The 26,617-nt window shown below is 51.5% G+C and overlaps 7 protein-coding genes and 1 non-coding gene across 8 annotated transcripts; 3 read left to right on the plus strand and 5 right to left on the minus strand.

The window, feature by feature from the left end:
• Positions 1–483: 483 nt before the first annotated feature.
• On the plus strand, positions 484–2,367 carry AtWU_06893 (ent-kaurene synthase; the record flags this gene model as incomplete). The annotated part of the gene is made up of 4 exons (XM_035502002.1): positions 484–1,320; positions 1,388–1,502; positions 1,558–1,850; positions 1,912–2,367. 4 exons carry the CDS (start codon positions 484–486, stop codon positions 2,365–2,367), a joined length of 1,701 nt encoding a protein of 566 aa, XP_035357895.1.
• A 275-nt stretch (positions 2,368–2,642) lies between these two features.
• On the minus strand, positions 2,643–3,442 carry AtWU_06894 (SDR family NAD(P)-dependent oxidoreductase; the record flags this gene model as incomplete). Its single annotated transcript, XM_035502003.1, has 3 exons — positions 2,643–2,831; positions 2,880–2,932; positions 3,013–3,442. 3 exons carry the CDS (start codon positions 3,440–3,442, stop codon positions 2,643–2,645), a joined length of 672 nt encoding a protein of 223 aa, XP_035357896.1.
• A 2,399-nt stretch (positions 3,443–5,841) lies between these two features.
• AtWU_r39 lies at positions 5,842–5,957 on the minus strand. The gene has a single exon (XR_004775220.1). It is a non-coding gene; the product is annotated as a 5S ribosomal RNA (ribosomal RNA).
• Positions 5,958–6,359: 402 nt separating this feature from the next.
• On the minus strand, positions 6,360–8,061 carry AtWU_06895 (MDR family MFS transporter; the record flags this gene model as incomplete). The annotated part of the gene is made up of 2 exons (XM_035502004.1): positions 6,360–7,616; positions 7,681–8,061. 2 exons carry the CDS (start codon positions 8,059–8,061, stop codon positions 6,360–6,362), a joined length of 1,638 nt encoding a protein of 545 aa, XP_035357897.1.
• A 701-nt stretch (positions 8,062–8,762) lies between these two features.
• Positions 8,763–10,037, minus strand: AtWU_06896 (thioesterase family protein; the record flags this gene model as incomplete). Its single annotated transcript, XM_035502005.1, has 3 exons — positions 8,763–9,575; positions 9,660–9,716; positions 9,780–10,037. 3 exons carry the CDS (start codon positions 10,035–10,037, stop codon positions 8,763–8,765), a joined length of 1,128 nt encoding a protein of 375 aa, XP_035357898.1.
• Positions 10,038–10,650: 613 nt separating this feature from the next.
• On the plus strand, positions 10,651–11,733 carry AtWU_06897 (zinc-binding alcohol dehydrogenase family protein; the record flags this gene model as incomplete). The annotated part of the gene is made up of 1 exon (XM_035502006.1): positions 10,651–11,733. The coding sequence occupies one exon, from the start codon at positions 10,651–10,653 to the stop codon at positions 11,731–11,733; it is 1,083 nt and encodes a 360-aa protein (XP_035357899.1).
• An 882-nt stretch (positions 11,734–12,615) lies between these two features.
• On the minus strand, positions 12,616–13,205 carry AtWU_06898 (EthD domain-containing protein; the record flags this gene model as incomplete). The annotated part of the gene is made up of 2 exons (XM_035502007.1): positions 12,616–12,954; positions 13,050–13,205. 2 exons carry the CDS (start codon positions 13,203–13,205, stop codon positions 12,616–12,618), a joined length of 495 nt encoding a protein of 164 aa, XP_035357900.1.
• A 1,009-nt stretch (positions 13,206–14,214) lies between these two features.
• Positions 14,215–26,230, plus strand: AtWU_06899 (polyketide synthase; the record flags this gene model as incomplete). Its single annotated transcript, XM_035502008.1, has 5 exons — positions 14,215–15,143; positions 15,196–15,571; positions 15,622–16,266; positions 16,328–17,880; positions 17,938–26,230. The coding sequence occupies 5 exons, from the start codon at positions 14,215–14,217 to the stop codon at positions 26,228–26,230; spliced, it is 11,796 nt and encodes a 3,931-aa protein (XP_035357901.1).
• Between the last annotated feature and the right edge of the window lie 387 nt (positions 26,231–26,617).

Consider the following 26,617-nt stretch of genomic DNA (forward strand, 5'->3'; position numbering starts at 1 on the left):
GAGATACCACTTAACAATCTCAGATGAAAGATATTATCATGACTGTCCACACGTTCCACAACGCGGTTACACAGCGTAGATGCATCTACCCCTTGTTTCCGTGAGTTCGGCGCCCAGCCAATCTAGCTATGCAGAACGCTCGTATCGTAAGCCAGAGAACTTATATACGTCATCTTTCATAATAGCCCGCAGTTCAATTCGGAGTCGTGTGACCGTGAGGCTTCATACCTTGCAGATAAAATTAGAGAGGTCAGGAGTCCACAACGCATTGATAGGGGTTGCTTCGAGCGTGACTGCCGTAGAAGGACAATAAATGGGTGCAAGATTCAAGATCTGAGTGAAGCCATATCATATCATCCAAAAATACAACATTCCGTGAAAGTTCATTGACAAAAAATACTAGTCTTTTAACCCTTATCTTTGCCGATTTCGGTGTATCCCTTACTGTTAGCCTTTCTAACAAGCTTCTGACTGAAGCCCAATATGAGCACCTCTATACTAGTTCAATGTGCCAAAGACCTCGTTGCCAAGGTCGCCTCTGAGTCAAAGTCACAATATGGATTTTCCTCTATGGTTCCATCTATCTATGATACTGCATGGCTAGCTATGGTCGAGAAGAAGAAACACCAAGGGTACGAATGGGTCTTCTCAACCAGCTTCGAGTATCTCCTCCGCGAACAAACGGATGATGGTGGCTGGGATCCCCTCGAAGGTGTTACCAGACGACACAATGAATACCCCGAGAATATCTGGATCCAAGATTGTGTCGTCCATTCGTTGGCTGCCCTACTCGCCCTATGTAGACATGTCCGGCGTTCTTCATCTCATTACAAAGAACCGCTGCCCGATGATATTCTGTTCAGACTGTTCCGCGCAAAGTCGTTTCTCGATGCCAAATTGCAGAAATGGCAACCAGACGAAACCATCCATTTCACGGTTGAACTGATTGTTCCGGTTCTACTCCATCTTCTGAGTGAAGAGGGTGTAGATTTTAAATTTCCTGCGAAGAATGACTTGCTGAGCAAGTATGCTGCAGCCTCTAGCATTGACATTGGCTGGCTATATCAGGGACCTTGCAGTATCCCGTTGTTTTCGCTGGAAGGGTTCGCGAGGCAGCTTGATTGGAGCAAGCTGGGATGTCTCGTTACTTCTGCAGGTATTACCGCCTCCCCGGCTTCTGCCGCTGCGTATTTGATATTCTCTCCTACGTGGAGTGATGAGTGTGAGGCATATCTTCGTCACATTGTGGCGCACGGCCACGGGAAGGGAAATGGTGGAGTCGGGGGAGTATATCCCCTAGAGGTATTCGAGCCCTGCTGGGTAAGTTACATTTACCGAGGCGAGTCAAACGAACCATCGGAAGTGCTGCTAACACATGTTGCTATAGGTTTTATCAACGTTGCTAGAAAGCGGCTTTACGGTCGACAATATAGGAACAGAATATGTGGGCGATCTGATTGACTTGACTCATAGGTCTATGCCCAATGGTCTGGCTGGTGCTAGTAGGTATAACTCAGACAGTATATCCATTGCGGTGATTAACTCGTAATCCTTCAGCGAATACCTTCCTTCCCGACGCGGACGACACAGCACGTGCTTTGATGGTCCTCAATAACAACGGCTATGAAGTTAGCTGCGCAAACCTAATCAAGAACTTCGAGGGGAATGACTGCTTCGAGACTTTTGATGACCGAATGCCCCAACGTGTGACGAGCGTGAGCGTCAACGGCAACGTTCTAAACTGTCTGCTTTCGTCACCCGATCCCAGTGCCTACACCCCACAGATAGAGAAGATTGCCAAGTTTATGTGCACCAAATGGAGCAAGGAGAAGATGCTTAATGATCACTGGGTATGTGCACTGATCTGGATATCAATTTTGTCTGGCATAGCACTGATCAGTCGTACTTTAGAACTTCTCCGAGTACTACGGGATCATGATTATGGCCCAATCATTGGTCCCGGTCAGGGTCCTTTGGGATCAGGGATGCCTACCGGGTCTCACAGAAGATATCATTCAAGATCGTATTCTTCAATGTCTGCAAGAGGTATTGAACCGTGTGATATGCGGACAGAACGACGATGGCTCCTGGGGCAACATGCACGGGGCCGAGGAGACAGCATACGCAATCATTGCTCTTGCCCAACTAGCGTCGCATGCTGCAATTGCTAGTGACTACAGTAAAGCCGACCTGGCTATTGCTAGGGGAAAGCAATTTCTGTTAGAGACCTGGACCATGGGCCAGAAGCCGGACAGGATCTGGACGGGGAAGGTCATGCATGGCATATCGTATGTGCATGATGCGCATGTGCTTGCTGCTTTGAAAATTAATCGGGCAAATTTGGCTGGAAAGCGAGGGTTCTTCTGAAGAAGTGTGTAAAAACCCATCGTGAAAACAAAATCCTTCGTTATTAGTACTTGACGAAGTTGCGATTTTAAAATGTCCCGGTTCATATCGTACAAAAATTCCATACCGGTTCGAGACATAAGGCTGCTGCAATTGCATTTCGAGACTGGCGAGTTCGGTCTAGGCAGGCTTTAGATAAACAAATAAAATTGTGCAGCAGACTCTCAACGATCTCACATGCCCATACAAGCCACAAATATGATACAGTCAATAATTACCGCACCAATTACTGCAGTTCAGTACAAGTAGCCCCCATCCACAGGGTATGTGGACCCCGTCACAAAGGAAGCTTCCTGGCTGAGAAGAAAGGCGATAACGTTCGCTACTTCTTCTGGTTTCGCAAGCCTCTGCATATCCGACATCAAAATCATGGGGATTTGAAGTCTTTGAATGCCTTCTCGGTAAGTGGTGTAGAGACCACCGCACTGGGGAGGTCAGTGAGACACCACAATTGGCAAAAGAGGACAACTTACGGTGCCACGCAGTTCACCCTGATACCCTTCGGTGCCAAATGCTGAGCAATTCTCTGCGTCAATCCCACAGCCCCATGTTTACTGACAGTCTATGCCAGCCCGACCCCTGGAACGGCTGTTAACCCTACTATACTCGAGACATTCACAATAGATGCGCCCTCAGAAGATGCGTTCCTGGCCTGCGCCCGGACACAATGCATTACCCCCGTCAAATTAGTCCCGATTATATGGTCCCACTCTGCAGCATCGAGAGGATTGCCCGATAATTGCTTTTCAGTGACTCTTGCAACATTAGCTGCTCCGTATATAGGGCCCAGTTTGTCTGTGCTCCTTTTGATCCACGAGTCGACCTGTGCGGAATCGCGGACATCCAACGCTGTTGTTAGAATGTGTGACTTAGGGCTGTTCTCTGATTCAATAAGTGTCCTTGCTTTTCCAAGTCCTTCGGCGTTGATATCTGCTATTGATAGGGCTGCACCACGCTGGGCGAGTAATCGAGCGGTGGCTAGGCCGATCCCAGAGGCTGCGCCCGTTACGGCAATTAGTTTGCCGGTGAAGGGCATGATGGTTGGTCGAAATATGCTGAAGGTTAAGGGTGAAGTGTGTAGTGGTTGTTGTCGTTGACGCTAGCTGATGGAAATGGTAGGTATCATCCAGCGCTATTGTACTCGTGAAGACCGAAACATATATGCAAGGATCTAAGGCACCTTGGAGGTAAATTCTGATGCGAACCAAGCATGATTGGCACGGAGTATGAATACCGTGACATGGGACACCGACACCTAAGCTAAAGAATGTTTGTACCACGGTGACTTAGGCAAGGACTAGTTACACAGATCACATACTCCCCGCCCGCACCAAGAACCATTTTTCGTGTTCTGAGCAGAGCAACATCCAAAGCCCAGTACTTGGTGGCTGTCAACACGGTGCAAGTCATCAATGGCCCTCGCATGTGATGATATCTCAGTGGCCTACGTCGAGACTGAGATGGGTTGCCACTAAAGCGCATGTTGTGATTTACGTAAAATTCATAACGGCTGATATTTTTCGATCTCTACACGATGGCCTTAGAAAGGTGGTATATGATAACTTTACTGAGACCGAAAGCTGCACTTTTGGGGCGCGGAGAGGAAGGGATTATGCCACACTCAACGCCTGCTCACCCCTAGCCACGCGACATCAAAGCATTGTTTCCTGTCATGTATGTGTATGAGCCACATTTGCTCAAGCCCAGAATTGAGTTTAACTAACTACCATCTCGGAGTATCCAGGGGGCCTTTGTGCTTAGAGGGACGAATTAGAACAGGAATGCATCACTTCCGAATTATGCCATTCGGATGAGGAAGACAAGATCTGCCTTTTTTATCTTCTGGCTGATACTACCGCGGTTCAATATATATATAATTTTCTTTTCTAAAAGAAAAGGCAATGAAAATAAAAGACAAAAGGCCCGATTCTCCTATCTCTTATCCGACCGACCCTTGCGATTTAATATCAATACTCACAGATAATCCCGGTTGTGTCCCAGCTCGTTCCAGAGGTGTGCTCCACGATCACCATAGTTTTCTTCACCCACAATCCGACCAGCCCCTCGACCGGTTCTTCCGCAGCATACTAATTCATCAAGTCCACCATGAGCTTCTGTGGATAGGCCTATGCCCCTCGTGGTACTCCACTCAGGTTTAGAAACAGAGACGGCCCCTTGTTTCCTCATCTCGACCCCGGGCTGTGTTCCATGGCAGTCTCAATGTCCGCCAACGTGGGGAACGTGATGCATTACACTTATAGAGTACTGACGATATTCTTCTGCTGTCTAAGGTAATTAGATGCAATGCAATATGTATAGTTATCGCAAGCATTGGCTCTAGTACTTACGACTATGATTAGTTGGTTACTGCAATCACAATCATCAGGAGAGGAGCTATTCTGAACTTTCCGCCATAGTCGTCCAACATCATTGGCCTTGCACTAGTATATACTGGAGGTATGTGATTGCTCATACACAGTAGACTACGGTGTCAATGTGGAGGGAAACATTAAGCTGGTTCTAAATGTTGGGGTGACTCTGGCACTCCAGCGCGGAGGTATGACCGTACAGCCGGACACGATGCATCTATAAGGGAATTTGAGATACACGATCAGCTCGCATGTCTTAGTGAATGCGGATGCGCTGGTTATCAGTGGGCTGTCTATCTATGAATGAGAAGATGAACTATCTGTGAGTGGTCATGCAATCTCCACCGGAAGACACATGACCCAACACATTTACTTTAAGATATGGATACAAAATGGTTGTATCCCGTTTATCATTCACGAAATATGCGTCATTACCGCTCCCAAATACATTATGCGACTAAGTTGTAGCTCTATGTCCCTTTGCTGATTTACTCTCCTTCTGACTCAACCCCGTTTGCGTCACTCCACCCGGGTTTTTACCCGGGAACCTTTACGGCTTCAGGCGACTGTACTGGCCATGAACGGATGGATAAATACCTTCGATAAGCTGGTTGGTCATATGTGTTATGCTTCTCTTTCAGTGTGCGTAATCATGAAAGTTCTGTCTCCTTCCTTCCCCACATCCCTTGCCTCCTAATCCGGGAAGAAGTGTGGGCATCTGTGATACATATTGTACTAGTGTAGTGTGGTCAAGCCAATGCGGTTCTTAGTAGCATGGGTACCGTACAGAGCTCTTTTGTGAGCTGTCGAAATGCTATACTTTGAAATTGTGGAAAAGATATATAACAGTGTCGAAGACAACAAACTACGTGATCCTTCCTGGTCGATCAATCATTTAATAATTCTCGTTACTAGGCGACTTCGATCCAGGGCTATGACAATTCCCCCCCCCCCCACCCAAAAAAAAAAAAAACCTTGACCACTAGTTCACTTACATGTGATTATTCTAATCAACAATGCTGATTGAAAAGAGTACCAAAAATAAAAAATAACATACACAAAAAAAAACATACAACAGAAGGGATTCGCTGGTGGTCACCCACCCAACTACTAACCTCCCGGCGTGTGGCTTAAGTACGGCTGAGCGGACGGGAAGCCCTGTTTTCCACACCCTGTGGTCGTATGTACTAGCAAAATATTGCATTCGGATGATATAGAACGCATGGAAATATCTCAAGTAATTAGGAAAGCACAGGATGGCCGGGTTTCATTGGTCTTGTTGGGTATGGAGAAAGCTTCCATGTCATTAAAGAGTAAGAAGCAATGGATGGATATGGAAGATAAGCAGGTTGGGCCACAGGGCAAGCAAATAATTATTGTACTCTCGCATCGCTTTGGGGTATCTGTCTTGTGCTTCAGGTGTCCACCCCTGAAACGATGTGGTTCCATCATGTCATCTTCCGTATTTAGAACGATTTTGCCTTCCGGGATAGAGGATATTATATATAGTATTATTCGCATGTCATCTATCAGTGTTGCTCTCATACATTATGGCCATCGTAGAATACTATAGCTACGACGTAACTACTTATTCGGCCCCTCCTCCACGACCCGTAAATCATCCTTCTCCTCCAACTGGTCCTTCTCCTTCAAGCCAAATTCCGACTCCAGCGTCGTGCGCAACTCGACCTCTTTCTCCAACCAAGCAATAATGAACCCCAACCCCGCAAATACGACCGAGATCTGCCACACGCGCTGCATCGCTCCGGTATACGCCTCGATAATAGCAGGCTGCACATCCATAGGGAATGTGGACACGAAGTCCCCGGATGCCTGCTCGTACGCCCCACTAGAGTTCAGTATAGCCGCAATACGCGAATCCTTATCCAGTCCGGCAGCCGCTACACGCGAGGCGAACTGATTATTGAAGATCGCAGCGGGGATAGCGACTCCCCACACGGACCCCAAAGAGCGCAGAAAGGCCCAAGTGGCAGTGGAGGCGGCGACATCTGTCTCAGCTAGTTCAGCCTGAGCGGCAGGGAGAGTGGAAGTGATAACAAAGCCGGATCCGATGCCTGCAAGGAGTTGGAAGCCAGTCCAGGCACCGGTGCTGGAGTTTTTGTCAAGGAGACTAAACAGGCCCATGCCAAGGGCCATAAAAACAAAGCCGGCGATTTGGATGGGCTTGTAGCGTCCGGTCTTCGTGAGGACTACGCCTGCGACAATGGCCGCGGGTACTGTGACGATGACGGTGGGGAGGAGTTGCACGCCAGAGCGGATGGGAGAGCTGCTCTTTACGCCTTGGAAGTAGACAGGCAGGAAGTAGATCGTCCAGTAAAGGAGCATGCCATGGAGAAAGGTGAGAGTGAAGGCCGCCAGAGAGGTCCTATTGGCGAAAAGGCGGAGTGGCATAGTGGGTTCGGGGCATAGCTTAGGGGTTGCTTGAATAGCCGGGAAAGCGACCAGAAGGCCGAGGAGGCCGAGGACTAATGGTACAACTACATGCCAGCTTGACCAGGAGTAGGTGGTACCGCCAAAGCTGAGGGCGATCAGGATGGCCACGACCGAAGCGATGAGCAGTCCGTTGCCAAGCCAGTCAATGCGCTTCAGCTTCTGGACCAGTGTAGTGTTCTTCTGATACTTCACCTGAAGGAAGAGAAGCATGAGGCCGATGGCTGCCCCTGCGATCGGCAGACTGATATAGAAAGACCAGCGCCAAGTGACATTCTCAGTGAAAGCGCCTCCAATAAACGGGCCTAGAGAGGAGCCCACCGCGAAGACGACGAAGATGAGCGCCATGATCTGACCCCGCTCGCGCAGCGGTACGAGGTCACAGACAACCTGCAGCGAATCAGAACAAGAGCAAACAAGCAAATAAGGGGAATTCAAGCTTCAGGAATCGTACAATATCCACCAGCATGTTGACTCCTCCCAGGCCCACTCCTTGCACAGTGCGTCCGGCAATAAGCATGCCGGAGGATGAAGCGCCCCCGCTGATTCCACTCCCAAGGGCAAAAAAGGCGACGGCGGAAATCAGCGGCCATCGTCGGCCCCAGACATCGGCGAGTTGGCCATAGAGAGGCTGGAAGGCCGTGCTGGAGAGGAAGAAAGCATTGACAAACCAGATATACGACTCTCCGGCGTTCAGGTCCCGAGAAATGGTGGGAAGGGCCGTCGAGGTGACAGTGGACTCAACGGCCGTCAGGAGCGAGGTAACGGCGCAACCCGCAATAATCAGCCAGAAGCGCCAGCCCCTCGAGGAGGAGGATGAGGGTTGTGCTTCCATGGCTGCGGGAGGATGAGGGAAGGATTGGGAGGCGCAGGCAAACCGTGAACCTTTAAAGCGCGCAGGAAGAAGAAGGCTGAACCAGGATGAGTAGAGATGGGAGTTGAGGTTTCAGCTGAAAGGTTGAACGGGAAAGGGGCTCTGGGCTCCGGTTACTCGGTCCAGATTCTGCCTCGATGCGACGTGTGTATTATACCGTCTGGTATGCACTGGTACCATACAGGTTTTATCAGAAGGAGAAAGGCTATCAGTCGATATTAATGTGTTGGTCTGGAAAATGGTGCCAGCGACACTCGCAGGACGCTAACCCTACAGACCCCGGCTGATAGGTGGGGATGCGCAGGGGATGCGAAGGATGACAACTGCCCAATGGGCCAATTGTCCGTTACTCGGGCCATTTACTAGCGTGGAATATGCAGTGAACAAAGAGAATCCCTGGACAATTTCAAAGAATAATCATGGTTCACATTCCTTCGCTTTGTTGAACTGTTGGAACATCTCACCTTCCTACTTCGGACCCCAGTAGCATCGGCATTGCTCTTCCGGTCTAGTAGTTAGTAGCAGTTGGTAGTGTTATGATAGACCAATGGGAGTGCACTGAGAAAGATCAGAGACAGGCTATCGATAAGGCTAATTTATTTACATTTAGTACACGGAGTTCATGAAAACGAAGAGCTCTCTCAAGCGAAATTGCACGATAATCATGGCTGATGCTTATCCCTCCTGCCCTCCTCAAGCTCCAGCGATGGATCAGCAGAGTTCGTCCATGGACCCGATTCCCCCTCATCCCAAGAACTGTTAGTCAGCTCAGTCACACTATCGAGGCGCTGCGCATGTCTTTGCCCTTTGCCTTGAGCGACCCGACCGTTCGTCGACATCATATACCCATGTGGTTTGAACGGACGGCGGGATTTAGATACCGTGGTTGATTTCTGGACCACGCGCAGCAACGGCGCTGATGCAGGGATACACGCTGTCACCACACCCCAGCAGAGCTGCACACTATTCCACATATAACTGTCCGTGTCATCCCAAGACAAATCTCCCCCATTCTCTAGCTTCCATGAATAATAGAAACGCACCGCCGAGATGGCTGTCACGAACGCACCCAACGAAAACGTGAAGATCACCGCAGCCTTCTTGCGGCACGGCATCTGGAGATTCCAAAGAACAAATACCGGGACCAAGAGCATAACTACTTCGGAGAACAGATCGAGAAGTAGGGGAACGCCCAAATGCAAGCGTTGGGGCTCGCAGTGTCCGTGCAAGGGCTCCGGGGGTTCAAAGCCGAAGATCGGATATACGCGCAACCAGAACATTTGTGGTGGTACGCAGGCGCAAATAAAGGCTACCGTAGATCCGACACCTAGCCCCGTGCAGAAGACAAAGAGGGCCCAGATGGTGTAGCGTAGAGATCTTATGATGGAGTTGAAGGCGCGCTGGTAGAAGAAGAGGATGGAAAGCTTGTTGAACATGAGGGCTGCGGCTTGCAACACGGTCACCACATAACCCATCTATGTATGAAGAGAACATTTAGTTACATGATTGGACATCCCACCTAGGACCCTAGAGAGGGAGAGTATGTTTTTGAAACTCACCTCGAAGATGAACGCCGTTCTCTCGGGGGGATGGGGATCCTCCTTCATAACCCAGTACTGCATGGACTCGTCAGCCCTACTCTCCTGCGTAAGTCCATTTGGTTCTCGGGTATTGCTAACCTCATGACGACCTAGTCCATTCTTCACAGCAGCAATAGTGCAACTGGACACTGCCAGGGCTAGTATGGATGCAAATATGATAAGGATACTATCTGGTGTGAAGAGGCGGCGGATGGTGGCCTGGGCCACGAGGCGGACCACAGTAGCAAGCACACAGAAGAACATGCTAATGATGCATGCTGCCAGAACCTCGGGTCCCCGATTCTCACGGGAATGATTGCTCAGGAGCGCATCCATGGCGCTGGTATTGTTCGCCATACTGGTGGAAAGCAAGGCTCCTGTACAAAGTACACGCCAAAGAATCCTTTGGAGAAAGAAACGTGGTTGTGAGAAACTTTGGGAAATAAAACGACCTCTTTCGAGGTCCTTGATAGATTACCTATCAGCCTTCTTTCCTTCCCCTCATCCCGCTTGAGTAAGACTGCGTCTTACATGCATGCTACTGCATGGGGGCCACCGGCTCGGAACAGGTATGTACCTCTAAGAGAGCAGCAGGCGGCAGAGTCGTGTTGTATGTGGCTGGCCTTCTGCCCCAAGAGCCGGTAGGTTTTCGCCCATAACATGCAATATACCCGTGGGGGCTGAATGCGCCGCTTGAGGAATGTGAGGGGTTGTCAGCGACTTCATTGCTTGATGACGTCGGGGCAGGCCCGGAGGGGCTCAGTGCTAGATAGCTGCAATGTTGCAAAGTAATGTTCCATTCTCCACTAATGGAAGACGACCAGATGCATTTGACAGTTCTCTGGGGGAATTAGGAGGCGTGACGAGGACCCGTCAGGATTGCAGGAATACGCAGTAAAATTGGAGTGTATATAACCCAGCCAAGTTCCGACACTATTGCTGCATCATTAGGTGCCAAACATTCACCATAATGCCCGCCATACCTACAACGCAGAGTGCATTGGTGGTGCAGGGGCCCAACTCCCTCCGATGTGTGACCGACACCCCTGTGCCGTCCCTCGCAGGGGACCAGATCCTGGTGCAGACTAGGGCCGTTGCACTCAACCCGTCTGATTGGAAGATGCTCGATGCAGCAGCGGCCACCCCGGGCGCAATTAGTGGCAGCGACTTTGCTGGAGTCATCGTTGCATGTGGAGAAGAAGTGCAGAACATGTCAATCGGCGAACGTGTCTGCGGCTTTGTCTTTGGGGCCAGTCCTACAAGCCCGAACAATGGTGCCTTTGCAGATTATATCGTCGCTCACCCGAGTCTCTGCTTTCGAGTGCCTCCGACCATGACTTTTGAAGAGGCTGCATCTGTGGGTATGGGTCTCATGACTGTAGGACTACTCTTTCGTTCGCTTGGCTTGCAAACAGAGATAAGCCTCAACCCTGATTCAACGAACACAAACAAGCCATTTGTCCTCGTATACGGAGGCTCAACAGCGACCGGCACGCTGGCCATTCAGATGCTTCGACTCCATGGCTACCAGCCGATCACGACGTGCTCACCGCGGCATTTCCCGCTCGTAAAGCAGCGGGGGGCCACGGCAGCCTTTGACTACGCCTCACGCACTTGCAAGGAAGACATCCGTGCTTACACGAAGGGTACACTGGCGTTTGCTATGGACTGTATTGCCGACTCTCATGCCACAACGGTGTGCTACGGCGCTATTGGTGGGGATGGGGGCCGATATTGCGCATTAGACCGATATCCCCCTCGGCTGGAGGGTCGCCGGCAGGATATCCAACCAGAGTGGATTCACAGCGCCACTATTTTTGGGGAGGATGTCCAGCTAGCAGGGTCTTATCATCGCACTGCACGGCCTGAAGATCGCCAATTTGCTATTGAGTGGGCACGTCATTGCACCCACATTTTGGCACGGGGGGAATTGCAGACCCATCCACTGCAAGTGCAGAAAGGGGGTTTGCCCCGAATTGTTGGCGATTTGCCTCTGCTCCGGAGTAAGCAGATTTCGGGCCGCAAATTGGTCTATCCTGTGGGAAGCGCTTAGGCAATACGGCGGTAAATACTCCGTCGAAGCACACCAGGGCAGGAGTGGAAGTTCGACCGAAGAATACGAGTGGTCACCAATGTCCAGTAATGTTTGTTGAGCACGTTTCTGTCTTGGCTGGCAAAGAAGGCGTGAAAGAGGCATTGTGGTTTGCTGTTGGACGACACGCGTGACTGATCAGGGCGGTTTGATTTGTGCCTTAATCTGTTCCTCTAACATTATCACTTATGGTAACTGTTTACTTGGTTTATGACTGGTTAGTTAGATTTTCACAAGGATTCCGCAGAGCGAGAATAGCGAATCATGCCCCGAGCTAAGTGCTAGTGCTTACCTCTTTGGCGGCATTATCGAGCTAGGGCTGCAAGTTCTGGTGGCTTCGTAAGTCTAGGCTTCTGTTAATCACAGAGACATGTCTTCAACGCGCAGTGATGGATCCACTCGGTCTTCTTCTTCCAATTACATTCAATCATCATCCCATGAAGTCTCCATTTGGATGCTGACTGACAGTTCGGCATTAATAAGGGCCCAACTCCGCGTGGTTGAAAGGTGTCTAAAACTCTCTAAATTAGCATGATGCATCGTGTCAGCGCTAAACCCAAAAGAGGAGCCCAATGAGTGCATTCTTATCACCAACGATGATTCGGTTAATTAGTACAGCAGAAGGCGATAGAAAAGGGATAAAATGCATATTAATTCCATTGAGTTATAGACAGGGACCACTTACTCCACACTGATGTATTTTCCGAGCAGGATAAGCTGCAACCCCAGGTCCTCACTTCACGCAGTCTATGGACCAGCTAGTCCCACAAATAGTACAAATCACATACGTATCTTATTGGTGGAGCTAACTAGGTATTTGATGCTATCTTCTCTATTTCCCTTTTAGATGCGGATGCCCTCGGGAGCCGAAGTGGGCTTGCTATCATGGCCAAGGCTAGTGAGCTCCTCAAATGTACCATAATCGGCCTCGACCACCTTGCCATCCTCCACGAACACCTCCTCCCACCCCGCAGTCAACTTGGCGCGGGTCTGGTCACAGATCTCGTCCTCGCCAGCCACGAGGCTCTGGAAGTCTGGGTCTGTCACAATCGCCTGTGCTGTCTCCGCATTCGGCACGTACACACACACCATGATGTCGTGATCTTCGATCTCCCAGCCTGGACGTACGGCCCAAGGGATCTTCTCAGTGATAAGCCTCTTGCTGGCGCTAGGAGTGTGGTACTGCTCGGAATTTCCTTGGTCAGCTTATCTGCTTCAATAAACATCTTTGGAAATAGGACCCCGGCGGGGGCTTGGCAATGGGCAGTATAACAAACCTGGCACACTTTGATAGCGCCATGGCGAGCCTGTACGATGGCTGCCTTAGGAGCATGCGACTTGCTGGCGTATTCGTGGAATTCTTTCTCAGAGATCCCCTCCTTCTTGTAGCGGAAGGAGGTCAACTTGAGGACCATTTGCTTCTTGGGAGCCATGATGACGAGGGAAGAAGTGGAGTAATGAAGTGGTTCAATTAAGAAGAATGTAATGGAACAGATAGAAGTGTTGTTGTTGTGTAAATGAAATTGTTGTGAGGGCGCCTTCGCAACTATATATATATTTCTGTCCTCTGGTTTACAGCCCCCAAAACAAAGGATAGGGCAGTATCATCCCACCTGAGGGGTTATCTTCCGTGAAGCCACCACTTGGCTCGAAGCAATCATGGTCTGACATGCCAATGTACCCATTTGGAGATTTTGGGGCCAATTCCAGACATGAGCTCCGTGTTGCCTAACCACCGCGTTCATAGTAACGTCGGGGACCTGGTGAGGAACATCAGAGAAATTCCCGATATCCCTCGTGTTGATCATCGTCACAACTAAAGTCTTACCTATGCCAGTGCTAAAATCTTATCTACAGTAGTCTCATCGGTCTCACTGCCTAGATGGTCGAGTGACAGGGTGGGGCTGAATGCCAATACTACGCTCCTCTCTGCTTCTATGTGTATCCGACGAGGCGTAACGGTCCGGGGCAAGGAAAGATGGACATGGTCATAACAGGTACGAAACATGACAGAATTGGGGCTGTAAGGTGATAGTATGATTGGTCTGAACTAAATGTTCGTCTCAGTGGGTCATTATTTCGCTCAGTATACTGCCTCAATCGCCCTGTGCTAGCCGCCTGTACGGAGTGCTTGGAGCTATCTCCCCGAATCAGGCTATTAGCGAGGTTAGCCTGGTAGATAATATCAAATTGCACTGCCTACCAATATCGGCGGACAAGTCGGAACATGCCTTGTTGGGGGAGGCTCCACGGATTATCACAGGCGAGCTACATTGGCTCCGGAGTCCGTCGACACTACAAGGGTAGAATGGGTTCCTCCACATACCCCCGCTTACAGTGTTTAGAGGTGTGAGGGGCTTGGAGTTGTGTAGCCTGCGCGTTTTGTACATTATCTTTCTCGCTGGTTCCAAGTGATTGATTGACTTTGCAACCGGGGACATCATGGCACCAGAAAGAGAGCCTATTGCCATCATTGGGAGCGCATCACGCTTTCCCGGCAACGCTACCAGCCCACAGAAGCTCTGGGATCTTCTCATACATCCCAGAAACGTGGGAAAGGTAATTCCTGGGGACCGATTCTCTGTGGATGGGTTCTGGAACGCAGACGGGTCTCATCATGGCACGTCCAATGTCACACAATCCTACTTCATCGAAGACGATACCCGTCATTTTGATGCAAACTTCTTTAATATCAATCCCAGAGAAGCGGCGGCCATCGATCCTCAGCATCGCCTACTGCTCGAAGTCACCTATGAGGCTCTAGAGAGTGCAGGTCTCTCGATTGACATTCTCCGAGGGACTCCCACAGGGGTGTACGTGGGCCTTATGTGTGCCGATTATCTCGACGTCCAGTTAAGGGATCCGGAGGCCCTCGCGCAGTATCATGCCACAGGTACAGCACGCAGCATTCTGTCCAATCGGGTGTCTTACTTCTACGACTGGAAAGGGCCCTCGGTAACTGTCGACACCGCGTGTTCTTCTAGTCTCGTGGCTGTCCACCAAGCAGTGCAAGCCCTGCGCCAAGGAGAGTGCTCCACGGCTATGGCAGCGGGTGTTAATCTTATTTTTGGTCCTGAGATGTACATTGCCGAGTCGAATCTGCGCATGCTGTCGCCAACAGGCAAGTCCCGCATGTGGGATGCCAGTGCCGATGGGTATGCTCGTGGTGAAGGTGTCGGGGTAGTGATCCTCAAGAGGCTCGGTGATGCCCTCCGCGACGGGGATCCCATCGAGTCTGTGATCCGGGAAACGGCAGTGAATTCAGATGGACGCACGAACGGACTTACCATGCCATCCTCGGCCAGTCAGGCTGATTTGATTCGTCAGACCTACCGACGTGCTGGACTTGACCCTACCCAGGCATCTGATCGGTATGTTACACACTCATCACTTGTCTCCCACTTGCTGATTTATCCTGTCCAGATGCCAGTACTTTGAGGCTCACGGAACGGGGACGCCCGTCGGCGACCCCCTTGAAGCCGAGGCCATCCATTCAGCGTTCTTCCCCGAATCCCATGATGGCTGTCAGGTGCAAGAGAGCCAGCTGTATGTGGGGTCCATTAAGACAATTGTCGGCCACACAGAGGGGGCAGCTGGAATTGCAGGCTTGCTCAAGGCATCCTTGGCCCTGCAGCATGAGATCATCCCACCGAACCTACATTTCAAGCGGCTGAACCCCAACATTGTACCCTTCTACGACGGTCTTCATGTCCCCATCAAACCGATTCCATGGCCACCGGCGCAGGTTCGCCGTGCTTCAGTCAACAGCTTCGGTTTTGGGGGGACTAATGCACACTGTGTAAGCTACCATGTCTCTTCCTATGATCTGGTCGCTAATTCCAGTAACAGATTCTCGAACATTACGCACCTTCCGTTCATGGGGGGGCAAAAGAAGGCTCTGAGAAACCAGTGAATGAGCCGGCGGTTGAAAGCCCGCTGATTAGCTTGCCATTCTCCGCCTCATCCCAATCGTCCTTGGCCCGCTTAATACAGCAATATGCTGGCTTCATCGCCACCCACCCATCGGTCGACATGCAAGCAGTATCCTTGGCTCTACAGAAACGCTCGAATCTCCCTTTCAAGCACTATGTGACTGGTCTTTCCCACAACTCAATTTTACAGCAGTTACAAGACCCTCAGTGGAAGCTCGGGCCTTCCGGTGGAGGTGCTGAGGCCCACAATTCCGCGATCCTCGGAGTCTTTACGGGTCAGGGGGCGCAATGGCCCACCATGGGTCGTGAGCTGCTGCTTCGGCCCGGTCCGTTCACGGCGACCATTGATCGCCTCGATGATATACTCAGGCAGCTGCCAGAGCCTCCTACATGGTCTCTACGGGAAGAGATCCTCGCCGATCCGGACACATCTAGGTGTCAGCAGTCAACGTATGCCCAGCCACTAACTACCGCTGTTCAAGTAGCCCTGGTCGACCTGCTCTACAGTGTTGGCATTCGTTTCTCTGTGGTAGTTGGACATAGCAGTGGTGAAATAGGTGCCGTAAGTTGGTCCACTGCCATCGTGAAAATCCTAGATCTAAACTAACTTAACCGCCTTGTAGGCCTACGCAGCAGGCTGCATCACGGCGGAAGCTGCTATTACAATTGCCTACTATCGCGGCCTCTACTCACCGCGTGCAGACCCCGGGGAGGGCGGGCCTAAGCGGTCAATGATGGCCGTGGGGATGGGATTTAATGAAGCCACCCGCTTCTGCACCCAACCCGAGTATGCTGGGAAGATCTTTCCGGCTGCGAGCAACGCGCCCTCCTCGACCACGCTGGCGGGAGACTTGTTCACTTTGGAATTTGCCAGAGACGAGCTAACCCGCCAACAGAAGTTCGCTCGCATACTTCGGGTCGATAAGGCCTACCATTCGCCTTTCATGGAGCCGTGTGCAGAGCCTTACATGCAAGCTCTCCAGGCGCGCAACTTTGCATACCGCACCTCTGGCCCGTCTTGTACCTGGATATCCTCTGTCCATGGCTTTGAAATGGATTGCAGCTCGGATTGCGTGAACGACAGCTACTGGCTGAAGAATCTTCTTCAACCGGTCCTGTTTTCGGATGCTTTATCACAGGCCATCCGGGACCATGGTCCCTTTAATTGCGTGATTGAGGTTGGTCCTCATCCAGCGTTGGCTGGTCCAGCCGGACAGACCTTCAAGGCACTCCAGCAGAACGTACCTACCTACCTAGGTGCGCTGACTCGTGGAGAAAATGATGTTCTTCGTCTGAGTAGGTGTCTTGGTGAGGTATGGAAGCTCTGCGGTCCATCCTCTGTCAATCTCCGGGTATTCCAAAGCCTCATCAATGGAGAAGCCGGCACCCTGCCAGCGATGCTCCCCAAGATCCTTCCAAGCTATCCGTGGGACCACGAGCGACCGTACTGGCGGGAGTCGCGCTCTTCGAAAGAATATCGCACCCGGGCACCTTCTCATGAGCTGCTCGGCGTCTGCGTGGAGCAATCCGAGCAATTCTGGCGGTGGCGAAATATCCTGCATCCCCGGGAAATCCCATGGCTGCAAGGCCACGAATTCCAAGGTGAGATGCTATTCCCAGCTGCAGGATATTGCATAATGGCCATGGAAGCAGCTTTGCGCTTCTCCTACCCACAGCCCGTACGTCTCCTGGAGCTGCATGATCTGGATATCCGTCGCGGTATCAGCATCGATGGAAGCGCCGACGGCATAGAACTCCATTGCCACCTCGGCCCGAATTCTACACGAGAGTCAGAGAAGTCGTCAGCCTTGAAAGTTGTCAATCTCATCTTTACCTGTACCGCTGGTCACGTCGATGGCTCCGATGCATTAACAACCAGATTTAGCACCCGCGTCCGACTAGAAATGGGAAGTCCTGACCTCACTGTTCTGCCCAGAAAGCAGCAACAGTCTTCGGGTAACTCCCCTGTAGACATCGAACGGTTTTATGGGTCCATGTCCCAGCTGGGCTTGAATTATACTGGGCCATTTCATTCTCTGCTAGCCAGCAAGCGGCGGCTGTTCCAAGCGTCGGCAACCGTGGCCCATGTGCCATCTTCTTCCTCCTTCATGCACCCGGGTGTCTTGGATACATGTTTTCAAACCCTTTTTGTAGCCTTTGCATCTCCGGATGATGAGTATGTACTACCAAACCTACGTTACCCTCCTATTGCACTTACTTATACATCTTGTAGGAGCCTTCGGACACCTCATCTGCCAAGGGAGATCCGATCTATACGATTCAACCCAGCAGCCATAGCCCACCCGGATCATCCTAGGGGCTCTCCGTTCCAGGTCGAATCTTATGTCACAAAGGCTACGCCTCCCACTCGGAAAATCCCGTCAGACATGGTGGGTGACATCGATGTCTATACTGCAGCTGGTGATTGTGTATTGCAAATTGAGTCGCTGCGGTGTGTTGCGCTAGCAGTCACTACTGAGAAGGACGACCGTGCTATGTTTCACCGCACTCACTGGGAGATTGACATCGATGCAGGGATGGTCGTCTCCTTCGATAAGCCAAACACGGAGTACTCAACGATCCTGGAGCAATTTGAGGCGGTCGCCCGTCAGGCTATTGATGGCACACCCCCGGCAATTGGCGACATAGTCTCTCCGGAACTGCAGTTGATTCAAAATGCCATATCTCTTCATTTTGCACCTCCTAGTGAGGTACCCGAGGCCCAAGCGACATTCAAAGCGGCGCAGAGCCAGTACTGGAAGACGAGCGCCGGGGCCCAACGAATGCAAGAGTATGTCGTGCGCACTGTGAAGCAGGTGACGCACAAGTATCCTCGCATGCGAATCCTCTTACTCCTCGGTGGAAATGATGATGTATCCGTTTCACGACGCATACTGCACGCTATCAATGGTAACTACACGTCTCTCATACTCACCGGCTCGTCTTTAGAAACATTGAAGACTGCAAAGGAGCGCCTGAAGCCTTACGGTGATTCCGTGCAAGTGGAAACTCTGGACTTGGGTACGTCACCACCTGAGATGTTATACGATATGGTCATTGTTCAAATTGGCGTGTTGGGTGAGGGGTCTGCTTCGATTCCCCTAGAATATTGCCGTCGCGTCTTGAAGACCGGTGGCTTCCTGCTATTCGGTTCTATCACAGGGCGTGGCAACTTCGCTGGTTGTCTCCAAGGGCGCCTCGTGGACGAACACAGAATCAATTCTGAACCAGAACGTATTTGGGAAGCGCTGCTTCAGCAGTCCGGATTTTCCGGCTTAGAAAGTGTTGCCTATGACACCGGAAACCCCCAGTTACACTGCCACTCCCTAATTCTGTCTCGGGCCATGGATGCCTCCTTACAGTCTCTCCAGCACCCGCTTGCTTATCCGGACCAAACAAACGAGGCCGCAGATAAGGACCACGTCCTCATCATTGGAGGCCACACTGGCATTGGGAGCCAAGGATTGCAAGCACTTCGAAGCCATTTGTCCAAGTGGAAGCGGGGATTGACCAACGTCGCCTCTCTTGAGGATCTTGGCAGTTACAAATCGCAGAATATTCCGAGCCACGTTCTATGCCTGACCGATGTCGACGCTCCCCTGTTCCGGAACCTCAGTGCCGAACAATTTGCGGCGCTCCAGAGGCTCTTTCAGGAGGCTCACAATGTGTACTGGGTGACGCGAGGATTCAAACAAGGTGATCCTTATAGTGCCATGACCGTTGGTCTGGGGCGAGTCGTGCAAACAGAATTGCAGGGTCTGAATCTGGGCTTTCTTGACATTGACGTGGTGGATGAGAATGGAATCACCCAGATTGCAACTCGGTTTGCCCAGTTTGTTAGTCATGGCCAACACAGTCATGCTGTCAGCGCTGAAACTAGCCTGTGGTGCCAAGAGCGGGAGGTCTCCCTTGAAAATGGCCTGCCCTATATCCCCCGCGTGAAGCATGCCCAAGACATGAATGCTCGGTTTAATTCAGCCTTCCGAGTGATCGAACAACCTTTGGGGCTTGATGCATCATTGTCAAAGCAGTCCGATACTGCTTCAGAGCTGGAGGTTGTGGCCAGTGTTCTTGCGCGTTCCGCCTATGCTCTTAAGCTCACCAATGAAGTTAACGCGTATCTCTGTATCGTGAATGTCAACAGTACAGGGAGCGATCGTCTGGGATTGGTTGTCTCCTCGTCAGCTGAAGAGACAGTTGTGGTATGCAAACGAGACGACATCCTTGACATTGGTCCCCGGCAAACCCACACAATCAGTGCCCCTAAAATATTAAGCATTCTGGTTGCATTGCACATATCTGAGCGCGTTCAGGCATTTCTTTGCTATTCCACTACACTTGTCTTCACGAATGATCCATGGCTACTAAGAGTCCTCGCCATGTCCAGGGAATCCGACCAACGAGCACTCATACTGGCCACGTCCGATGAGGGGGCCATGGATTGGGACAAATCGATCATATATGTGCATCCGCATACACCAACACGGGATCTCCTGTCTTTGGTGCCACAAGGCGTGAGCAAATTCATCAACCTAGACACCGAGTTCCAACCTTTGCATGACCGTCTGCTAGCCGTGATCCCGAGGACAAGTGCTAGCCAATCCGCCAAGGATTATCTCTTGGAGCGAGCGTCAACTGGCCATGTTCTCTCACCATCCCAGTCATCTAGAGATGCGTTGGACATGCTCTGGACCCAGTGGCTGATATCTTCAGCAGCCCTGCAGAGTATTATGCAGCCCGACACTGTCGTTCCTCATGGTCTCTCAGCCTGCGCTGTCAAGTCTTACAACCCCCAAGAGAACCCCCATGTGACCGTCCATCGACTAGATCCCAGCACAATCCTCCGCCGCGACGCAACATATCTCCTAGTCGGAATGACCGGAGAATTAGGCCAATCTCTCTGTCGGTGGCTGGTAGCCAACGGTGCAAAACATCTAGTCATCGCGAGCCGGTCTGTGAAGCCCGTGCCGTGGCATGAAGAACTACAACAATCATCTGGCTGCCAGTTGATGACTTTACCTTTAGATGTTTGCGATATGCAGGCTCTGCGCCTTGCACATCAGAACATTTTGCAATCCATGCCGCCGATTGCCGGCGTTGTGAACGGGGCCATGGTCCTGGCTGATGCAATATTTGTCAACATGGCGTATGAAGACTTCACTCGCGTACTGGAACCCAAAGTTAGGGGAAGCAAAAACTTGGACGAATTATTCTCCGGGAATGAGCTCGATTTCTTCATCATGCTATCTTCCACGGCATCCCTTATTGGGAATGCCGGGCAGAGTAATTATTCTGCTGCTAATATGGTGAGTGAATATTTCTTTGCAGGACTTCCACTTGTTTTCACTTTATCTAACACACTACAGTATATGAAAGCACTCGCCGAACAGCGCCGCCAGCGCGGCCTTGCGGGATCTTGCTTCGACATCGGCATGATCCTTGGCGTCGGTGTAGTCTCGCGGGAGCGGGTTTACGAGGAGCCACTGCGCAAAGCAGGATTAATGCCCATCGCTGAGCCCGATTTCCATTGCATGTTTACCGAAGCCATGTGGTTGGGTCGCCCCGGCATGTCTGCCGATTCTTCCCCTTGCTTTTCCACCGGGCTCCATGTTCCCCCGGGCACAATGCGGCCGGCATGGTACCACGATCCCCGGTTTTCACACTTCCAAGTTCCCGAAGAGGATATCAACCGGAGTGCAGGCGCCGGAAAAGACGCTGCGGTGACCCTCGAGGAACAGCTCCGGTGTACCTCTGAATTAACAGCTGCAGAGGGCCTGATTCAAGAGGCTTTCGTTGTGAGACTACAAAGTTTACTCCAGCTTACCGGACCGATCGATGATGTGACGCGTGCCCTTTCAGAGCTTGGAATCGACTCACTGCTCGCTATCGAAATTAAGACTTGGTTCTTCCAAGAGCTGGGATTCCAGGTTTCTGTGATGAAGATCCTCAATGGCATCTCTGTCCGTGGTGTATGTCGTGAGGCAGCCGAGCACGTCTTCAGGGCTAGAGCAGCAGAGAGCGATGAAGGGGCTTCAACCGTCGAAAGTGTGAAGGTTCTGAAAACACTAGAGGCTCCAACTCCTCGGCTGCAAGAGGATGAAGCGACTGAAACGGTCTCAACGGTCGCTCGCACGCAGGAAACCCCTTTCAGTGACACATCATCGCAGACAAGCCACGCCGTTGAGACCCCTACTTCTTCCCAAATTTTGCCAGCCGCTGGCCTGTCCATTCCGACTATGGTGGCAATGTCCACTGAGCAGGAAAAGATCTGGTTCATGTTGCAATCCGTGGATGATCCCGCCATGTACAACTGTACAATCCAGTATGAGCTTCATGGCCAACTGGACCGGGTCCGCTTCCAAGTAGCAGTCACCGAGGTCGCGCAGAGGCACGAGTCGCTGCGAACCGCCTATGTCACTGATCTCCACGATCAAGTTCCCCGGCGCCTGATTTTGGGCCAGCCCCAGATTACATGGAGGGAGGTCGATATGAAGAGTGATGATAAGGACCTGATTGCAACAGAGTTCAAAGCCCTGCAAACCCGAGCGTTCGACCTCGCTAAGGGCCAGACCATGGCAATCACTATCCTCAGCCACGGATCTGCACGCCATGCCATCATCTTTGGCTATCACCATCTTATAATGGACGGCGTGAGCTGGCAAATGGTGCTCCGCGAGTTTGCTGCCGCCTACCAGGATCGTCAGAGTCTGTCGCCAGTGGTCGCTCAATACAGCGCGTTCTGCAACCAGGAGGATTCGACCAGCGAAGCTACTACACCTGCATGGAATAAAGGGCCATCTTCAACAGACACAGATGGTCAATTGCCCGACGATCTACCCTTATTCCCATTTGCTCGAACAGGATTCCGTACCCGAACGCGCACGAGCTATGAGACCATCCGCGTCAGCTCGTACCTAGGCAAAGACGACGCTAGTCGAGTGCGCTCCATCAGTTCCCGCACCGGTGCTACTTCCTTCCACATCCACCTAGCTGCCATTCAGCTCCTCCTTCAACAGACCCTCGAGGTAGACCGATTCTATCTCGGAATTGCCCACGCTAATCGCAATGATCCGCGCTTTGAACGGGTCGTTGGGTTAATGGTGGAGGTCGTGCCGCTGATGTTCGAACCACAACAGGCGCAAGGGTTCAAAGACCTAGTCAAGGATACCCGGTCTCGCGTGCTGGGAGCATTGAGCCAGGCTCACGGTAGTGGAAAATCATCCCGTCCCTGTGATATTGTCGTCAACTACATCGCTGGTGTCACGCACGACATCATGTTTGATGAGGCCGTGTTGAAGTACGCGACATCTGAGGATGCTCGTCAGCCGCATGACTTGGTCATCACCGTCCGAGACAACCCTGACGGCACGACGGTCATTACCTTCGGGGCTCTTGAGTACCTGTACCACGCGCATGATGTTCGGCTCCTGTTGGACCTCTATGTGCGACTACTAGGTTCCGTGTCCCTGAACTCGGACCTCAAATTAGAGCAGTACCGATGCCTGGAGCCGTTGTGTCTGAAGGCCCCGAGTCAGCCGCCCACGAGCCAGGCGGAGTTGAGCGCCATCCAGAAAGAGCCTGATCGGCTTACCCAGTGGATTGCCAGAATCGCAGCAACTTATCCGGACACAGTCGCACTGAAGGATACTAACGGGAGAGAACTCACCTACGCTGGAATGGAGAGCAGAGTGCGCTCCATTATGGACATTTTCCTCGCAGTCGGAGTTCAACCTCGAGCATTCGTGGTGGTAGCCTGCGGGCCGTCCGTCGACACCGTCTGCGCCCTGTTGGCTATCTGGCGGCTTGGGGCAGTCTATGTTCCTGCAGACCTCGAGCATGGTGTCGAGCGGCTGTCCCTCATCCTGAAAGACTGTAGTCCCGCAGCTCTACTGTGCCGCTCGAAAGCGGGGCTGGAGCATTTCATGGCCGATCACGGGCCCCAAGTTGTGGAACTCAAGATGCATTTGCCGCCTCCATCTCCTACCACGCTGGACTACGATCGATCTACCGGGCAGGACCCGGCCATCTTGATCTATACTAGCGGAACAACCGGGGTGCCCAAGGGAGTCTTGCTCAGCCACGATAATTTATTGTGCCATTTTGCAGCAGTGCAACAAGTATTCCCCGTTGATCAGCCGGTCGTCTTGCAGCAGAGCTCGCACAACTTCGATGCATCCTTGTTCCAGGTCTGCGTTAGTCTGCTACACGGAGGCACCCTTGTCATGACCAGCAATCGTCAGGATCCGATAGAGCTTGCCGAGTTGATGGTACGTGAGAAGGTCAGTCTTACTCTTGGCGTCACGTCCGAGTATGCCCTGTGGCTTGGTGAAGCTGCCTCCGTGCTCAGAAAGTGCACATCTTGGCAGTATGCCTTATGTGGTGGGGAGAAAATGAGTTCTGGCACACTTCAAGGCTTCTCGGGACTCGATATCGCTGGGTTGAGACTCATCAACGCGTATGGACCTTGCGAGACATCTGTCGCCTGCACGATGGGAGAAATTGACTACAAGAGAAATGATCTTTATGGCAGTCACGATCCAATCCCAGTTGGGCAAACGCTGCCAACTTATGCGATCCACATCTTGGACAATCAGATGCAGCCGGTAGCCGCTGGATGGCCAGGCGAGATTTGTATCAGCGGGGGCGCCGTGTCATCATCTGGTTATTGGAATCGTGAAGACGAGACTTCTGCCCGTTTCCGCGTCTTCAACGGCATCCGAATCTATCGGACTGGAGATTACGGCCGCATCCTACCGAACGGTGACCTAGAGTACCGCGGGCGACTGAAAGGGGACTCCCAAATTAAGTTGCGAGGAATGCGTCTGGAACTTGAGGAAATTTCCAGTGTGCTTGTCCAGGCGTCCCAGGGTGTTCTACGCGAGGCTGCGGTTATCGTCAAGGGCCATCCTGAGCCATACCTCGTAGCATTTGTGGTCTTCTCCACCTCTGAGTCTCCAGCCAGTGTTGGCTCTTTCCTCAATACGCTGCGTAGTGGCCTTCCACTTCCCGCATACGCCAAACCTACAGTTATCACGGCTATCGACCGCATCCCGCTGACCACCAGCGGCAAGGTTGATCGTACAGCCCTGGCTAGACTCGAGATCCATCAACAGCAAAGCGTATCGCCTACTTCCGGAGCGCTAAACATTATTGAAATGAAATTGAAAGAATTATGGCAGGAACTTCTCCCAGCGACGGGGCTTCCCATCACACCGCAGTCGAACTTCTTCGACCTGGGAGGCAACTCGCTGCAGATCCTAAGGCTACAGGGACGTATTCGAGCAATCACGAAGGTCAGCGTACCCGTGGTGCATCTCTTCCAATGCTCAACCCTGAATGAGATGGCCCAGTTGATTGGAGCGGCCACAAGCGCGCACCGAGCATCAGCCCCGACTCCACCAGCCCCAGCACTTTCCATCACCATTGACTGGGAGGCCGAAACCGCCATTCCCAGCTCCTTTGACAACCTCATCACCATCCTAGATCCTCACATTCACCAACCATCCAATCCACCCCGAGAGGTCATACTCACCGGTGCAACGGGCTTCTACGGCACTGCTCTTCTTACTCACCTCCTCTCATTACCCTCCATAACCCGCATCCACTGCCTAGCAATCCGCCCCAACGCAGACGGATCCCCCCGACGGCTTGAGCACCTTACATCCCCCAAAGTCCATCTCTACAGCGGCGACCTCTCCCATCCGACTCTCGGCCTCAAAGAAGCCGAAATCACTCACCTCTCCTCCACTGTCGACTGCATCATCCACAACGGTGCCGACGTATCATTCCTGAAGCCGTACTCTGCGCTGCGTGCCGCGAACGTCGAGTCCACGAAATTTCTCTTCAGCCTATGCACATCCCGCGGCATCCCCTTCCACTATATTTCCACCGCCAGTGTCACATCCTTATCTGGGAAAGACGAGTTCCTTGAGTCCTCGGTAGCCAGTTATTCCCCACCCATGGACGGATCACCTAGTGGACATACGGTGGGCTACACGGCTAGTAAATGGGCCAGCGAGGTATTTCTTGAGAAGGCTAGTACGAGGTACACTAATGTACCGGTGTGTATCCATCGTCCTACGGCGATAACTGGAGACAAAGACATGGCCATCGCAGCGACGAGTGGCGGTGTTATTGAATCTGTGTTAGATCTGAGTAAACGGATGAGAGCTATCCCTGAGACTGGGTCCTGGAGGGGATATATTGATTTGATCGGGGTGAAGAAAGCGGCTGAGATGGTGGTGAGGAAGGTTGTTGGTGGTGATGATACTAGTGGGGTTGAAGTACAATATTCGCATGTTTGTGGGGAGAAGCGGTTCAAAGCGAGTGATTTGAGGATGTTCTTGGAGAAAGAGGAAGGGGTAGAATTCCAACAGCTGGGATGGAAAGAGTGGTTGGATATGGCAGCTGAGTATGGGATTGATGATGGGGTTGCTGCTTATTTGGAGGGTTTAAAGGGAGATAATGGTGGCTCTAGGGACTTGTTCTTTTTGCCGTTACTGGGAGGTGGATTGAGTGGTTATTAGGGGTTTGCCTTGTAGATAGCATGTTAATTTCCCCCATATTTTTCTAGGTTTTTTTCTGGTTGATTATTGATACTCTTTGCAGGAGCCACGATTTCAGTTGAATAGTCTAAGTCATTATTTTTTGGCAGTAATATTGGTTCCCCTATGGTTGCCTGGTTTGAGTGCTTGTTATGGGTAGCTTTCGTTATATATAACGGCGCCCTGATGATTGTTACCGCTCAAGTACCAAGGCGAGATCAATTCTGACCCAACGTAGCGTGAGTACTAGTTTGTAGTGTAGCCGGAAACTGTGGAGTATATCAGTGAGCGCAAAAAAAAGACAAAATCAGAATGTCATTGTAGCTGAGAGAAAAGGAAATTATCTCGAAAAGGAATTTCCATCGTGGA

The sequence above is a fragment of the Aspergillus tubingensis genome (genome assembly GCF_013340325.1).
Source record: "Aspergillus tubingensis WU-2223L DNA, scaffold_8, whole genome shotgun sequence".
Lineage (NCBI taxonomy): Eukaryota > Fungi > Ascomycota > Eurotiomycetes > Eurotiales > Aspergillaceae > Aspergillus > Aspergillus tubingensis.